The following is a 17805-nucleotide window of genomic DNA, read 5'->3' as shown; positions in this document are numbered from 1 at the left end:
TTGGATCAGACACAGCAGTGCTGCTGGAGTGCTTAAACATTGTGCTGACTCACTGTGCACTACTTGGTCCACCTTGTAGATGTAAAGGCAGGGGCAGAAGCTCATCTGTTGCTGCACAGTTTGTGTTCATCATCCTCCAGTCCTTCATCAGTGGTCACAGGGCACTGCCCACAGAACTAAATGCATCCCCACATATTTATTTTCATATGGGCAATACTACTGGGATGAGTTGGGGGTGAGGTGTGATGATGATCATCCAACATCCTGATCTTACCTACGCTCTTGTTGCTGAATGCACTCAAACTCAATCTAGTAGAAAGCCTTCTTCCCTGGACAGTAGAGACAGTTACTCCCACAAAAGCAGGATCAACTCTTTTTTAATACCCTTGACTTTGGAAGGAACAATGAATGAAGTGTCCCAATAGTTTGGTTCATATATTGCAACACAGCTGATGCTTCAATTATACAATACAATTTATATATATATATATATATATATATATATATATATATATATATATATATATATATATATATAATTTTTTTGGGGGGGGGGGATTCTCATAGCATTCTCATTACGAACTCTGAATAAGCTACATCTTCTCGATGCTCGCTTCACTGCAGAGCCCTTTAACACATTCAAGCGCTGTGTTCTGCCATCTAGTGGTGGAAATGTGTTTGTGCGGCACCTCGCAACATGAACCCACCCAAAGACACACACACACACACACACACACACACACACACACACACACACATAAAGCTGAGGGACACTTGAAGCTTTCAGAGAGGGAGAGAGAGAAGTGCTGTAGAGCCCCGGAGCTCTGAGAACGGTCCCCATTACAGCGGATGGATGGATCAGCTTTAGGTAGGTGTGATATAAATGTAACTTATCATTATAGATATAATTAATACTTTTATTATATTTGATTACTATTATTTAATTATAATTACAGTGTCACCTGTGTATGTTTACTCATTTTTATTTGAGATATAATATAGATATATACTAAATATGTGTATATATATTAAATGTGATATACACACATACAGGAGGCATGCTGATGCGTTTTGGCTAAACAAACTGGACGCAATAATTTGATTAATATGTATAATTAATAATTATCATCTTGTGAGTTTGCTGTAGGCTGAATTCAGGTACTGATCAGGTTAAAGAGAACATTGTTATATTTAAATCTTAGCTGATGCTTTAATCAGGGTAATTAAATTTCACTAATTTTAAAGAGAACATGGGTACATTTTATATATACTACATTGACAAAAGTATTGGGACACCTGCTCATTCATTGTTTATTCCGAAATGAAACCTATTTAACATGAGTTTTTCTTGCTTTTGTTGAAGTGTCTCTCTTCTTCAGGGGATAAAGCTTTCTGCTAGATTTTTGGATTTGGGATTTGATTGCATTGAGCAACAAAGTTAGTGAGGTCAGGATGTTGAATGATCACCATCCACCCCCTCATCTCAAAAGTATTGGATGGAGAGCCACCATTCCAGGGAACACAGTTCCACTGCTCCGCAGCTCACTGCTGGAGGGCTTTATGCCCCTATAGCCGACGCCTGGCATTAGACATGGTGCCCATATGTCCCAAAAGAGACTTATTCTATTGGAGGTTCTTTCTACAGGGATTAGAAAAGCTGTGTGTGCATTTGAACATCGGTGTCAGCAAGGGGTGTTCATTGGGGCATGTAGAGTAACGGCTATTTATACCATGCGACATATGTATTCATATCTATCTGTTCCATACTGCCAGATGCGCTAAACCCCCAGCCCAACCTGCCTCTCATTCTTTTTTTAACTGCAGGACTGCGCGCGCTGATTTGCAGCCTGTGAGAGTGCGCCATCCATCATCCATCGATCTTCAGCCGTAAAACCACCCAAATAAAAATGCGCTCCAGAAAGAAAGAGTCCCTCATCCGTCACCCTCCTGCGCTCCAGCGCCTCCAATGACCGGCTGACCACCCGGACCGCAGTGCGCCTTTACGCACCTCTTACCGTTACGCGCTTCCATGGAGAGCCCGGTATCTTGGGCGCTGAACGCGTCGCGCAACGCCAGCAGCGCGCCCAACCCCCTGAAGCGCGATGAAGAGGTGGCCAAGGTGGAGGTGGCCGTGCTCGTGCTCGTCCTGCTGCTGGCGGTGGTGGGCAACGCTTGCGTGCTGGCCGCCGTGGCGGTGGCGGGCGCGCGCAAACGCGGCGCGTCGCGCATGCACTTCTTCATGAAGCACCTGAGCATCGCGGACCTGGTGGTGGCCGTGTTCCAGGTGCTGCCGCAGCTCATCTGGGACATCACCTTCCGCTTCTACGGGCCGGACGCGCTCTGCCGCCTCGTCAAGTACCTGCAGGTGGTGGGCATGTTCGCCTCCACCTACGTGCTCGTGCTGATGTCCGTGGACCGCTGCATGGCCGTGTGGCGCCCGCTGCGCGCGCTCCGCCGCCACCGCGCCGAGCGCACCTACGTGCTGGCCTCGTGGGCGCTGAGCCTCGTGCTGAGCGCGCCGCAGGCCTGCATCTTCAAGCTGAAGGAGGTGGGCGACGGCGTGTACGACTGCTGGGGCGACTTCGTGCAGCCGTGGGGCGCCAAGGCCTACGTCACGTGGATCAGCCTGGCCGTCTACGTCATCCCCGTGACCGTCCTCAGCGTGTGCTACGGCCTCATCAGCTGGAAGGTGTGGCAGAATTTCCGGCTGAAGACCGGGCGGAGCAGGTGCACGCCCAATGGCACCGAGGTCGCGGCGGGAGCCGGGGCTGGAGCGCTCGCGCGTGTCAGCAGCGTGCGCCTCATCTCGGAGGCCAAGATGAGGACGGTGAAGATGACGCTGGTGATTGTGGTGGCCTACATTGTGTGCTGGACGCCCTTCTTCTTCGTCCAGATGTGGGCAGCGTGGGACCCCATGGCGCCCAGAGAGGGTAAAATATGGCAAATATGGCTCACATTAGGAGCTCGTGATTTCAGCTGGGGCAGTATTTCACCTGGTTCCTCAGAAACACTGAGACAGGATGGGGTTGGGGAAACTGGGGACAGTTTGGGAGTGTCTGAGGAATGGGAACCACTTCTGTAAACATTCTTTCACTCTTAAACATAAAGGTGCTGCAAAGGGTTCTTGGAGTAGTGCCATTAAAGAATCATGTTGGTTCCATAAAGAACCATTTATTGCAGATACTTTTTAAAGATGAAAGAAGCTCCACGTTCACTCTTTAAAAATAAAGGTGCATCAAAGGGTTCTTAGAGTAGTGCCAACAAAGAACCATCAAGAGCCATTTTTGCAAAAAAGGTGTGTGAGCATCCAGAACCCCTTTAAAGATCAAAAATAACGTTCTACACAGGGTTCTTTGGGTGGAGCCATTGAAGAACTATTTTTGAAAGTCAATTTAAAGGTTATTTGTACATTTAAAGGTTCTTCATTCTCACATCTATTTTATAAACAATGCATCCTCTATTGCATCGCTCAGAGACCCTGTGTAGCCCCTTTTATTAAGTTTAATGTTTAGGTTTTTATTAACCGAAATTGTGCTCCAGTCCATCTTGCAACACATACAGTCTGAAAATGCTGGGTTATTGTTTTCTGAGTAGAACCGGTTGTTTAGTTTTCCAGAAGATACTCTGGTATTTCAGCTGTATGCAGTGGGGGCTGTTACTGTTTCCTATGGTATGTTGCTAGTTGGTTGTTTGTGTGTAGAAACGTTTCCTGAAACTAAGGAGCTGTGTACAGGCTGTCATTCCTGATCCGACTAAACATTCCAGAGTTGGTGAAAGAATTCAGTGTTAATAACAGTGTTTCCCAAATACCTCTACTACTACCACTACTACTACTAATACTACCACTACTACTGCCAATACTACCACTACTACTACTAATACTACCACTACTACCACTACTACTACTAATACTACCACTACTACTACTAATACTACCACTACTACCACTACTACTACTAATACTACCACTACTACTACTAATACTACCACTACTACCACTACTACTGCTAATACTACCACTACTACTACCACTACTAATACTAATACTACCACTACTACCACTAATACTACCACTACTAATACTAATACTACCACTACTACCACTACTACTACTAATACTACCACTACTATTGCTAATACTACCACTACTACTACCACTACTACTACTACTACTGCTACTACCACTACTACCACTACTACTGCTAATACTACCACTACTACTACTAATACTACCACTACTACTACCACTACTACTACTACTACCACTACTACTGCTAATACTACCACTACTACTACTAATACTACCACTACTACTACCACTACTACCACTACTACTACTACTACTACCACTACTACTGCTAATACTACCACTACTACTGCTAATACTACCACTACTATCACTACTACTGCTAATACTACCACTACTACCACTACTACTACTACTACTACCACTACTACTGCTAATACTACCACTACTACTACTACTACTACTACCACTACTACCACTAAAACCACTACTACCACTACTACCACTACTACTGCTAATACTAGCACTACTACCACTACTACTACTACTACCACTACTACTGCTAATACTACTACTACTACTACTACTACTACCACTAAAACCACTACTACCACTACTACCACTACTACTACTAATACTACTACTACTACCACTACTACTGCTAATACTAGCACTACTACCACTACTACTACTACTACCACTACTACCACTACTACTGCTAATACTAGCACTACTACCACTACTACTACTACTACCACTACTACCACTACTACTGCTAATACTAGCACTACTACCACTACTACTACTACTACCACTACTACCACTACTACTACTACTACTACTACTACCACTAAAACCACTACTACCACTACTACCACTACTACTACTACTACCACTACTACCACTACTACTACTAATACTACTACTACTACTACTACCACTACTACTGCTAATACTAGCATTACTACCACTACTACTACTACTACCACTACTACCACTACTACTGCTACTACTACTACTACTACTACTACTACTACTACCACTACTACTACTAATACCACTACTACTACTACTACCACTACTACCACTACTACTGCTAATACTACTACTACTACTACTACTACTACTACTACCACTAAAACCACTACTACCACTACTACTACTACTACCACTACTACCACTACTACTACTAATACTACTACTACTACTACTACTACCACTACTACCACTAAAACCACTACTACCACTACTACTGCTAATACTAGCACTACTACCACTACTACTACTACTACCACTACTACCACTACTACTGCTAATACTACTACTACTACTACTACCACTAAAACCACTACTACCACTACTACCACTACTACTACTACCACTACTACTACACTACACCACACTAATAATAATAAATTAAGAAATCCATATATCATCAATGTAACAATCCTGGTTATTACTAACCAGTTTATCGCCGGTCAGCCAGTTTAAATAACCCAGATTGTGTTCTGTCCAACATTGGCCAGCTCTGGGTTCCCAAAGAACCTAGATTGTTTAAATCCAGCATTTATGTTTAGGGTTTAGACATAAAGCAAAACCACAAACTCTCTCCAGGTCCCTTTATGTTTTTTTCACACTTGCTTACAAACTCTCATCTCAGTTACAGAAATGGTTCTCTAAGGAACCCAAAAATAGTTCATCCATGGCATCACTCACATTTGTGGCTATTTGTAAAAGCGCACCAGTGGCTTGACTATCTAGGAGGATCAGACTGGGCCCGTTAAACCTTTATACCTTTATATATATAACCTTAAGGCAATAAGTTGCCTCATATAGATACTGACACCATTACACGTCCATATGACTCACAGAAAGGTCATCAGTTAGCTTCCATCAACACTACACAGACAGCCCTGACCCTGCTTATCTCCCATTTACATATGAGTGGTTCTCTATGATCTATGTAATCCTTGTTTGGTCAGTGGCATATCAGACAGCCACATTTATGTAATGTATTGATTGCACTGCATGTATGGCACAGTGTGGTTGAAGAAATGTGGACAAAGAAATGATTACTTGAGGTATTGAATCCCAGAGCTTGAGGTGCAGCTTGGTGATGTATAAAGGCTGTGTAGACTGTCTCTCATCTGTCATACCATTTGTGTTAGTCATTCTCAAGCCTTCCTGTTTTTTGACCACAGAGGCGCTTTAGGCTGAATATTTTTGGATGTTGGACCACTCTCAATCAGGGGATCTGGTGTGAGTGAAAACCCCAGTGACACACCATACACACAGCCATTCTTGCCACTGCTGTGCTGAGAATGCTCCACCACACTCTAAAAAAAAAAATTGTTGAAAAATGTGACAAATGTGTCATTCATTTCTAGGAACCAACTGTTTTGGGCTGAAAGAACACACAAATGTATTGGCCTGCAGTGTAACTATTAAAAAGAGCATGTGTTTTTTACGGTAGAAATAAGGAATATCAGATATTTTGGAGGTATATTGACACAGAATGTGTTAGAAAGCTCCTGACACAGAATTATTGTGTCGTTTATTCTACACATCTACTAAGAGTCCAACCAAAGCATTTCAGCAGTGGACCTGTAGTCAGAAGCTGACTGAGGATAAATTGTGTATGACAACAGATGGGTTACAGTGTGTAATTGTACACCTGCTGTATATAGTGGACCTATACAGTAGGTGTAGTACACAAAGGGGACAGTGAGGACAAAGTAGATGTTTCTTATATGTCAGCCAGACATATGTGACAGCCAGAGACAGCTGAAGTAAACTTTCTATCACACACATATAAAGGACACAAATACGTGCACCTTTACCTTTTAATTAGCTTCAGCTAGGTTAGAGTTAGCAAAATATTGCTACAATTGCTGCTGCTAAGCAAATAAATTGTGATTGTCTATAACAAACCAGACATAGTCTCCCCTGACCCCCACCACCCTTCCCTTGTCCTGGCTACAAACACAAATGCCCCCTGTTGCTGAGTGGCTGGGATAGTGTTGTATGGCTTGACCCAGAGCCACTTTTTTTTTACAATGCTGGTGCTCCAGGGGAGTTGTGGATTAGGTGGTGTTGTGGGGTCAACATCATTGACCTCACTAACTCTCTTGTCTTTGAATTCAATCAGGTCTTCTCAGCAATGCTCCTCCAAAATCTAGTAGAAAGCCTTCTTCTCTGGCCAGTGGAAACAGTTACCCCAATAAAAACAGGATATTTAGGAAACAGGAAACAGTATTTTTAATAGCCTTGATTTTGGAAGAAATAATGAGTGAGCAGGTGTTGCAATACTTGTTTGTCATATATATATATATATATATATATATTAAAAATTCTAAATTCATCATAGCTCAGTTCAGATAATCTTATCTTATCTAAAGCTCGCTCTACCATTTAAGAACAATCACTTACTAAGATGCTGCTGGGAAAGCCAGCCCTGGTCAGTTTTCAGTACGAAACAAAAACTAGGTATAACAACAGCTCACCCACTAAGACATATCATATGTTTACTATGAATTCTCTTTGTAGTCTTTGTAATCTCAGAGCTTGGCCTAGGGCAATTTGGGTAGTTCCTGGCAGTTGCTTTAAAGCCAGCTGGGCTAGCGTTTAGGCTGCTTTAGGTCGTTGCTACCTAAACCCTAAAATAAACCTTTAATGAAGCTGGAGATAAAGAGAGAATGCAGTGGAAGTGGGAAGGCCTCAGTATCAGAGTTCAAAGCACCCTCTGGGCCCTCTGGAGAGCTTGCTGCAGTAAATGTAGCATGAGATCAAAGGGCTTCATCTTCATCCTGGCAACATCTTGTAGATTGTCATTTCCCTGTAATAGCATGACGCCATTTGTCAGGAGATTCTGTGTGATTATACAGTCTGCTGGGCCCAAACGAGCGAGTCCTTATGCTTTAGAGGCCATTCTGACCTCCATTCCACTTAATTTCTGAGAATACAGAGTAAAGCAAGCAATAGAGAGGAAATGGGAGTGTATTGTTAGAGCAGAGTCTAATTATTATGCAGGTGTTTTATTTGTTTCATGGATGTTTTTATGGACTGTTGAACACCTTGAATGCAGTGCACATTTCACTTGTGCCAAAGGCTAATAACATTCCATCACTGAGTTTTCCTACATACACAAATAGCTCAGTCCTTTTAGAGTTATAGAAAATGCAAATGTTGTTATGGGGTGGCTGTTAAAAATCATACATTCAGTGGGAGTACACATTTAAAATGAAATATAACTTAAGGGCTCTTATTTTAAGACTAGATTTGGTTCCCTTGCAATGGATGGTTCATTAAAGAACCATTTTTGTAAACAATATGACTGTATTCATGTTCGAAAGAAACTGTTGTAAATGCACTGCATGTGATCAGCTATTAGTTAAATGCAAATGTCTACATTTAATGTAATAGATAATACTGTTAAATCGAACCCTAAACTAGAGGTGGGCAATATGACAATATTTTATCGCATCGTGATGCACAATATATATCAAGGACATGGTCAGTGCATAAAGAACACTGAACAACTGCACACTGTATTACAAACCTTGTAATTAGTCTGGTTTATCTGGACGAAGTGCAAAAAATTTTGAATAGATATCACTGTACTAACTATGGGAGAGTATCTGGATGGGAGTTTTTCAAAATCTGTCAATACTGATGCATTTTGTCTATGATCACGTCTATCATGACAAATATTGTATATTGTAAAATTGTCTTTAAATATCTTGATATAGTATATTTACTAGGGATGCACCAATACCACTTTTTCCTTTCTGATACCAATACTGATACCTATACTGATACCCAATTTTCAAGTATCTGCTGCAACCGAGTACCAATACCAACTCTGATGCAAAAACTCGATAAATGGATATAAATCCTGATATTTATAGTATTCAACTTTTTATAGGTTGTACTTTTTAATTCCAAAGAAGATATAATAAGCTTGAATGAACAGTATTTGGTTGAGTAACTGCACATTTGAAAGGTTTCAGAGCTATGAAGAAATGAAAGTTAGATCCACAATGCAGAAACACCAGCAAATAGGGAAGCATACTTATGCTAATCTCGACCAAACAGCTTTTTCACTGCTCCTTTCAGAGCAGTAAATAAATGACAGTTTAGAAACAGAAAGTGCTTCTGCATCAGTTTCACATTCAGGTACACATCTCTGTGTAAAAATGTAGTAAACTTGTGTGTGTTTTCTAAACAATCTGCTAAAATGCTATAAATGTCTGTTTAATAGTAATAACTACTTAGGATTGGATTCTGGTTGTTTAAACGTTTGATTTTATAACTAAGTATGGAAACAAAAATGTTCTATGTAAAAAATAGAAAGTAAGTAGCCAGTAAGATTCATGGTATCTGTGCTCTCCATTGCCGATACAATACTGTGTGTCAGTGGCAGTTTCGGTGCCGGTACTGATGCAGTATCAGTATCGGTGCATTCATAATTTTTACCATATCGCCTACCCTAAACCTAAACTTAGCTGTCACTTTAAAATCATTGACCATCAAGTTTCAGATAGTTTAACTATATAACAATATTAAGATCACACTGTATAGTCATTGCATAGCAGCACAATGGAAGTTAGCCACTGTGGAAATGTACACTGTACACACACCTAGTTTCCTGCTGGTCCAGGGGATCCAACCAGCAACCTTCCAGTCCCAATCCCACTTCAGTAACATTTAGGTGAAGGCTGCCCCCTTTAGCAACTGTAGGGGCCTGTTAAAATAAAGCTTGATTAACCCCTTAATTGTTATAGCACCTATAGGTTCTTTAAACCAAGGTACCAAGAACCAAAAGTGGTTCTTCTATGACATTGCTCATAGAACCATTTTAGCCAGTATGGTCCCACCAGGGGGGTTGGTTTTGGCTGGTCCTTGGTGGGTACGGTTCATCTAACCTGCTTCCGCCAGCAAACAACGCTTTCTGAATCTTGAATCTAGAATGTAACTGTGGCTCAGTTCTATGGCGAAATTGCAGCTTCATGGGCGTTGTTCGTTTCTTTAAAATTATATTTGAAAACATTTTATATCAGTGTAATACTAAAATACCACAGGCTTCTTAATCTGATTAAGCACTGTTTTTGCCTGTTAATTCTCCACATCGTTCTGTAGATGATGTATGTTGAGTAATGGTCAAATTCTAGGACTCCTCTTTGTGCTTGTGTCAGAAGAACTCACTCTGTGCAGGCCATAACAGACAGCCTGTATTCACTGGCGAAAGGGTTAAGAGTTAAGAGTGTACAGATAATGTTTTTATTTTTATATTTTTACTCAAAATAGAGTAAATCTAACTAAATCTAACTGTGTATTTGACTTTTTGAGAGGTGAGTTTTTTTATCTTAAAATTTTAAATATTTAAAAATACAACTAACAGGTTAATATGTCAGAGAATGGTAAAATATCTTTTAGTATATTAGTTATGGATTATTTGTTTTCTAAAAAGTTCTTGACTACCAAAAATGCAAATAGTAGATTGGTTTATGACAATATCTATATCAATAGAATTAGGCTAATCTTTTGCTCAAATTGAATGATTCGCATCGAGGCAAATACAACTGAGAAACAATGATATGGATTTTTGAGCCGTGGCAGAGGAAACACATGGTAGTGCCTCTGGATAGCTGATAAAGGACAAGCATATTGTTATCAGAATGCATTTCCTCACTGGTCTTCCAGTTACGTGACCATTGCCACATCTGCTCCCCCATATCCCCAGTGTTCGGTTTCACTTTTTTTTCTCTTGCAAAATTGTTTTGATTGCGCTAAATGGCAAAGGACAACTGTATCTGGATTTTATCTAAAAAAGGGAAAAAGGAAAAATATGATTTCCTAAAGGGATTCCGGCTCCGTGAGTTTCAAAAGGTTCCAGATGTCATCATTCTTGACTGTGTTTGGGATGGGGTTGTGTGGAGCGGTATAGTATGAGCCCTGGGGAGGTGGAAAGGAACACTAGCAGTGTGTTGGACATTGTGCGAGCGTGCATGCATGCGTGTGTGTGTGTGTGTGTGTGTGTGTGTGTGTGTGTGTGTATGTGTTATGGGCACTGCCAAACTGTCCTCTGACCCAAACCCACGTCACACTGTTTGATTTATTTGTTGGATGTTCTCATGAAATGACATCCCAACATTTTTCTCTCAGATTGAGAAAAGAAAGGGTCTGGACACAGCAGGGACATCAGCATGCCCTTTAAACTACAGTTTGTTCTCACTGTCTTTCAGTTTTATTCCTAAGGCTGCAATCCGAATGTTCATTTGTGTTTTTGGTCGTTTCCGATCATAGTGTATTTAAATCTGATGAAATTATATTATTAATATAACTAATTCCAAAAATGTGAGCAACTTTGTACATTACCAGTTTCTAATCTAATTTCTTGAGATTTAAATACACTATATGTCCAGATATTTGTGGACACCCCTTCAAATGAATGCATTCAGCTCCTTTAAGGTGTACCTAATGCTGCCACAGATGTTCAAATGCACACACAGCTTATCTAGTCCTTGTAAAGGAGTATTGCCAGTAGAACAGGACTCTCTGGAGCAGATAAATACAACCCTAGAGGGGTATAAAGCCCCCCAGCATTGAGCTGTGGAGCAGTGGAACTGTGTTTTCTGGAATGAGTTCGGGAGTTGAGGGCGAGGTGGGGTGGTGATCATCCAAAATCATGACCTCATTAACTCTCTGAATAGTCACAGTCACAGCAATGCTCTAAAATCTATAGAGGTAGAAAGCCTTCCCTGAACAGAAGAGAAATTTACTCCAACAAAAGCAGGATATTTATAATCCTTTTTATTCCGGAAGAAACAGTGGATGAGGAGGTGTCCCAATACTTTTGTTTATGTAAAGCATTTTAGGACAAAATGATAACAGTTATCAATTTAGATACATTTTTTTTATTAAATTATCCCCCTCGCACTTTGGAAACACCAGGAATTTCAGGATTTTTTTTATAATTATTCTTCTTTCATTGGAGAACCATCTCTGTTCATCTGTCTTTGTGCAGATTCTTAGCTCACTGCTAATTATCTAAAGGCACATTACGCATATTAAAATCATTTTACACATTTATCGGCAACCAGCTGGACTAATGTTTGAGCAGTAGTGTATATTTCTGTACAGAATGCAGTCTTTGACCTATTTGGGTCTGAACTTCAGGGAAGCCATATTTTGTTTTGTAGGAAATTCAACGGTTCTTTGATTTCTGGAAGAGTGCCATTTCATCCTTTTTATCCTTTTTGGACCCGTATGCGTAGAGCTTCTTCATTAGATTTGTAGTATCCTGTCTGGTTGAGCTCTCTACTCTGAATATGTTACTATCTACTGGGATACTTTGATCTGTAGATTCCTCAAGGGCAGTTTTATTGACATATAATGGTAATGGTGGTAATTTGCATGAACACACTGCATTCAGTGTTGATGCGTACTACCATTGTTCTCAGCTTGTCTACTTTTTTTGTGGATACTGATGTCAGATGTGAGGTGAACATCCAAGAAACCTGTTCACTGAGTCATGCATGCTCAGTGCAACAGGATTGACTTGGATGTCTGGTTTTCTTTAATGCTGTGTGTTTAGCCTGCAGATGTTTCCTCCTCTGTACATGTACCAACAGATAGAGATCTGAAGGCAGGGCCATGATGGACTACAGGGCCATGGAAATGGCATTCATCCTTGAAAAAGTGTGTGTGTGTGTATGTGGAGAGGGAGAGAGAGCTTTTAGCAGATTTTAGATATGAAAGACTGAAACATGGTCAGGATTGTCAAGAGACAGATATAGAGTGGTAGAAAAGGTCAACTGTTTGGCTTTTAGCACACTGTTCTAAAGTGTGACTCAAACCTGAAAGACTGTTAAGCGGGATCATCAAGGTCCTGCAAGTCCAACGTGATTTGGTGATTCCCCTGCTTGGAAAGTGCAGAAAAGCAGAAAAACCACCAAACTGCACAGGCCTCCTGGCCTCCCCATTCAAGCTGGATTAGATTAATTTTGGGGAGGTCCTGTAAACCCTGTGCGGTCTTAAGGCCTGACACTTGGTTTAACAGCAGAGATCCCCCCCCCCCCAAAAAAATGATCTGATTGCCTGAAATTGAATTACATTTCTTGGAAGGACCCCAACATAAGGAAAAGTGGAACTTTGTCTTTCTTCATAGTTCCATGAAAGCTGTACAACAACCAGGGTACAACAATTAAGATTGTCTTCAGGTCATTTCTGATCCTTAGGACAAGGGGAGTATACAGAATGTTAGGACTACACAAAGGTTAAGTGATAGTCAACAGAAGCCATGAAATTTAAGAATCTGCAGTGTCTACAATTTCAGTCTGACAGTAATAATTGGGTAGCCTTTCATAATTTATAACTCTGTAATCTTGTTCCAGTCAAGCTCAGGGTAAAGAAGATTCAGCCCTTTTATAACTGACACAAGACTCGACTCGAACGAATTACCCTAAACTGCCAACCTTAATGTGATAAATTAATAAATCCTTTCTTTTCATAATATGTTTGACTTTGCCTGTCAGTTTTGACAGTCAGTTATTACTGCAATGCCATGCTCCCACAGCTCACAGGAAAGTTTGATATGGCTTTAAAGAATGGGCCTTTAAAGAAAGAAACCTTCTGAAGGACAGAGCTTCGGCGCTACTCGCTGTACATGTTCATAAAAAGGCTAAACAATTTAGAACAGTGGGCTGGCATGTAGCTTGGGAAGCAAGTAAGCTAGCTGGTGCAGTAGCAAATTTAGCTGAAGCTTTGAGCTTGAAGACGGTGTAGGTTAAAGATCACATTCCTTTAAGGCTTATGTTCAACTGATTTAAATAGTATGGGAGAAATGTGATTCTATTTGGATGTTTATAGATGTCTTTAGACGTCTCTTTTTTAGGCGTCCTTGCGACACCCTCACAGAGGTTGTTCACCATGGTTGTTTCAGGTCGTTATGACATCATATTTAGGTATTCATATTTCCACTTAATAGGCATGATAATATAGATTTTCTTTAATCTTAATGTTAAACGCATGAATTGTTCTTGACTATTTTTAAACCAAATTGTAATGTTTTAGCCTGACAACAGTTATAAATGACTAATCTGTGTGTTGTATAATATTGTATAATATAAAAAAGTAATATTTAAGATACATATTCAGTGGCAATCAGCTAATATTAATCATTTTAAAGATGTTCTGGAAAAGCAGCACAAGCACTCAAAGTTAGATAAAATAATGATTATATATTGGATATTTTTGATTACACATGTTCTGGTCTGGAAAAACAAAGCGAAGTACTTGGGGCACAAATGATTTTGGAGTAAAATTAATGGTTTACCTCAGAATTTTATTTGAAGAGCTATATCTCATTAAAGTGTTGTGCTGATTCGCAGATCTTTAACTCCTTTTACCAAATAGTTTATTATACAAATTATTTTGGTTTAAAATTTGGGATTTGGGAATTTTTAAAATGCGAACGGCACAATAGTGTCTGACTGCAAAGTAGAGAACAATGCTATAATATAGAACCAAAATGCAGGAATTTGCTGACTGAAATATATTAATGAAAAATATATCCTCCACACCATTTTTGGCACAATTTTTTGTTGCAACCCAAATTCAATGCAATAAAATTATTTCAATGCCTGTAAGTTCACGTAAAATTTCAATGTTATATTGAGGTCACAAAATCTGTTGTGTGACATCACAACTAGAATCAAACCATAAAAGACGTCAAATTGACGTTGTGTGCCAACTGGGTTGACTCGCACATGCACTCACAATATACCTGACTCAAATACATGAAGTGTCTTGTGAACATCTGCAGGAATAATCTAATAGTTCATTATTTATTCATTTCATACATCAGTGACAGACACATGAAAGAAGACATCATGAATATAGAGTAATAGTTATTGTGTCAGTAATGAGGCTTATTACATGGTCACTGCATAGTAATGTCTATTAAACTGAACCTTTTTCATTATCTTGTCTTTTTAGCAATGGCGTTCATCATTGCCATGCTGCTGGCTAGCCTGAACAGCTGCTGTAACCCCTGGATCTACATGTTTTTCGCTGGTCACCTGTTCCGTGACTTGATGCAGAGCTGCATGATGGCATTACACTGCGGCTGTGGGGAGCAGCAGAGTCCAAAGAGCCAATCGGGTGCTATTGTGATGAAGAGCACCTGCAGCCAGAGGAGCTTGACCCAGACCACCACTACATGACGCACCACACAAGGTGTACACTGCAGGGATGATGGAAGAGAGACACGAAGGCTCTGTGCCATGAACACTCTGCTAACTAAGCCTTCAGACTGAAGACAAGTACAGAGAAATGGATATAGCCTACTGGAGATCTGTACGAATTTGTACAGGTCAAGCATGGACTTTTCTGACTGTGACAATAGGTAGTAATATTTATATGGGCTGAACCGAAGAGTGTATAACTGAGGCAAGCAGTATCAGGAAGTGTAATACTTTAGCTTAATGGCATATTTCAGCAGTTTTCTGCATCTACCACATCTGTGAGACCCCATTTATTACCAAGGGCAACAATTTCCAGGTGTTTCCATTTACAAAGAAAAGAACTGGAAACTTTCTGACCTACACCAATACAGTTGCTGCATTCTGTCTGCAAACATTAATCCACAATGCATTTGTAACATATAAGTATTTGTAATTTAAAGTGTAAATCTGTGTCAATTTTGGACTGATTGGAGGTTGGACTGGACACATGGTGATGTGGGTGGAGTTACCACAATGTATTTTTTTCTTCCTGAAACATTCTCTCATGCTTCATCTGTAAAAATGACTTCGTCCGGTCAACCTAAAAAAATCTATGTGGCAACAAGCCATGTACCCTTTTATTGCAGACCTCCTAGTGGTCAATCCACTGGTGGAATGAAAATCAATTGGTTGAATGTTTTTACAGGTTTAAATCCGTTCCTAGCAGAGTCTGCTTCCATACATGTTCACGCTGTACACAGTAACTGTACATAGACCAGCCTGTTCCACCATGTTTTTATCACTGTATAAATGAGACACAAAGCTTTTATTCTTACGTGATGCACTGTTGTTTTCCTGTGTAAGTGTGTAAGCTCATTCAGAGCACATTTTGTATCTTTATTTGCTTATTATTGTATTGTATTGTATATATACTGTATATATGATCAAAGTGATATGTGATTGTACTTCAATAAATACACTGAATGAATCAAATCAGGTTCAGATAAAAACATAAGATGAACAAAAGAAATATTTTGCATCCATTTACACTTTAAATGTCTTCCACTTTTTACAGTGTAGGACCTGCATTGTTAGACGTATGCACACATATGCTAGCTATCCATGTGGTGTCTAAGTCATGTTACATAATTCAATATTTCAAATAAGGAACCACACATAATGCTTTACATACATATCCAGACTAAGGCTACTTCCACACATATCTTTGGATATTTAAAAAAAATAGTTTTTTTCTCTCCATCTCCACCAGCATTTTTGAAAGTCGCTTTGTGAATGCCACCCCACCCCTCAAAAAGAAAACAAAAAAAACACACACACAAAAAAAAAAAACTGTAGGAGCATGCCAGCCCAGCAGGGGGCACTAGAACCTTATTATACAGTAGTTCCATAATAGATTACTCAAGAGCATGTGTAAAGTATAACAACCAAAAGAGACTCAGCAGGATTCCCAATACATAGTAGTAGTAGGTAATGCTGACTTAGCAAGTGTGGCTCGCAACAATTACCCAGTACAGTACAGTAATTATGCAATTGGAACAGCGGCGGGGTGCAAAGTGCATTCTGGGATATTTGGTGTATCAAGTCCACACATGTCACGTCCTGATGCATCTTTCGATAACACCAACAGAACAAGAACACATCCAGGTGTTCAGACTGTACTTGGATAGTTGTGAACTTTTGAAGGGGAACAGCAGGGCAGTGGTGGCTCAGCGGTTAGAGCGCCGGGACATCAATAACAGATCGAATCAGTGGGTTCGATTCCCGGTCTCGGCAAGCTGCCACTGTTGGGCCCTTGAGCAAGGCCCTTTACCCTCTCTGCTCCCCGGGCTGGAGTTGGCTGCACACCGCTGTGTGTGTGTGTGTGTGTACTCACTGCCCCTAACACGTGTGTGTGTGTGTTCACTACCAGATGGGTTAAATGCGGAGGACACATTTCGCTGTACAGTGCACACTGTACAGTGACAAATACGTGCACCTTTACCTTTACTTGGGCTGCAACTGATGACGTTCCACAGGATCACAAGTACAGACAAGAACACAGATTGGCAATTGGCCAGTTTATGGAGAGCCTGGACTACAGAGATACTAGCATTACTGCTGCTGCTGAGTGTTGAATGGGTGATGAGCTGACGCTGGCCACTTATGACACAACAGCTAAACTGCCAGCCACTTACAACCAAACAAGTCTTATCCAGCTAATGCTGTTTTATTGTTTAATGTGACATTACATTGAACATGTACATTATAATACACAATACAATACAGTAAAATTACAATAAAAAACAAAGATTTATTAAATCATGAACAGCCTTATAAGTGAGTTGAAAATAAAATATATATATTTGTGGTGCTGAAACATTAAGTGCTGGTCCGTGTGAGGAAATGAGGGAATTTTTCAGTATTAAAATTATCAAACATTTATAAATATGTTTTTTAAAAATATTATTTATATTAACCCATTCATTTTGGATTCGCTCAGGAGCGCCCTCTAGTGTCTGATAAACCCAGAAGACTTTCTCAAGCTGTAATTCT

The 17805-nt window shown here is 40.2% G+C and overlaps 1 protein-coding gene across 1 annotated transcript; it reads left to right on the top strand.

Moving 5' to 3' along the window:
• The first annotated feature begins 790 nt into the window (after positions 1–790).
• Positions 791–16165, top strand: oxtrb (oxytocin receptor b). Its single transcript, XM_072683147.1, has 3 exons — positions 791–868; positions 1825–2930; positions 15026–16165. Exons 2-3 carry the CDS (start codon positions 2030–2032, stop codon positions 15250–15252), a joined length of 1128 nt encoding a protein of 375 aa, XP_072539248.1. The 5' UTR covers positions 791–868; positions 1825–2029; the 3' UTR covers positions 15253–16165.
• Positions 16166–17805: the final 1640 nt, after the last annotated feature.

The sequence above is a fragment of the Salminus brasiliensis genome, chromosome 7 (genome assembly GCF_030463535.1).
Source record: "Salminus brasiliensis chromosome 7, fSalBra1.hap2, whole genome shotgun sequence".
In the NCBI taxonomy this organism is placed as follows: Eukaryota; Metazoa; Chordata; class Actinopteri; order Characiformes; family Bryconidae; genus Salminus; species Salminus brasiliensis.
Note: the sequence above shows the minus strand (reverse complement) of the source record. Positions and strands in the feature narration are given on the sequence as shown.

Excerpts from the sequence above, each read along its gene's own strand:
- oxtrb (XM_072683147.1), top strand. The coding sequence starts at position 2,030 with ATGGAGAGCCCGGTATCTTGGGCGCTGAACGCGTCGCGCAACGCCAGC. Across the intron at positions 2,931-15,025 it reads CCCCATGGCGCCCAGAGAGG|CAATGGCGTTCATCATTGCC; the intron begins GTAAAATATGGC and ends TTGTCTTTTTAG.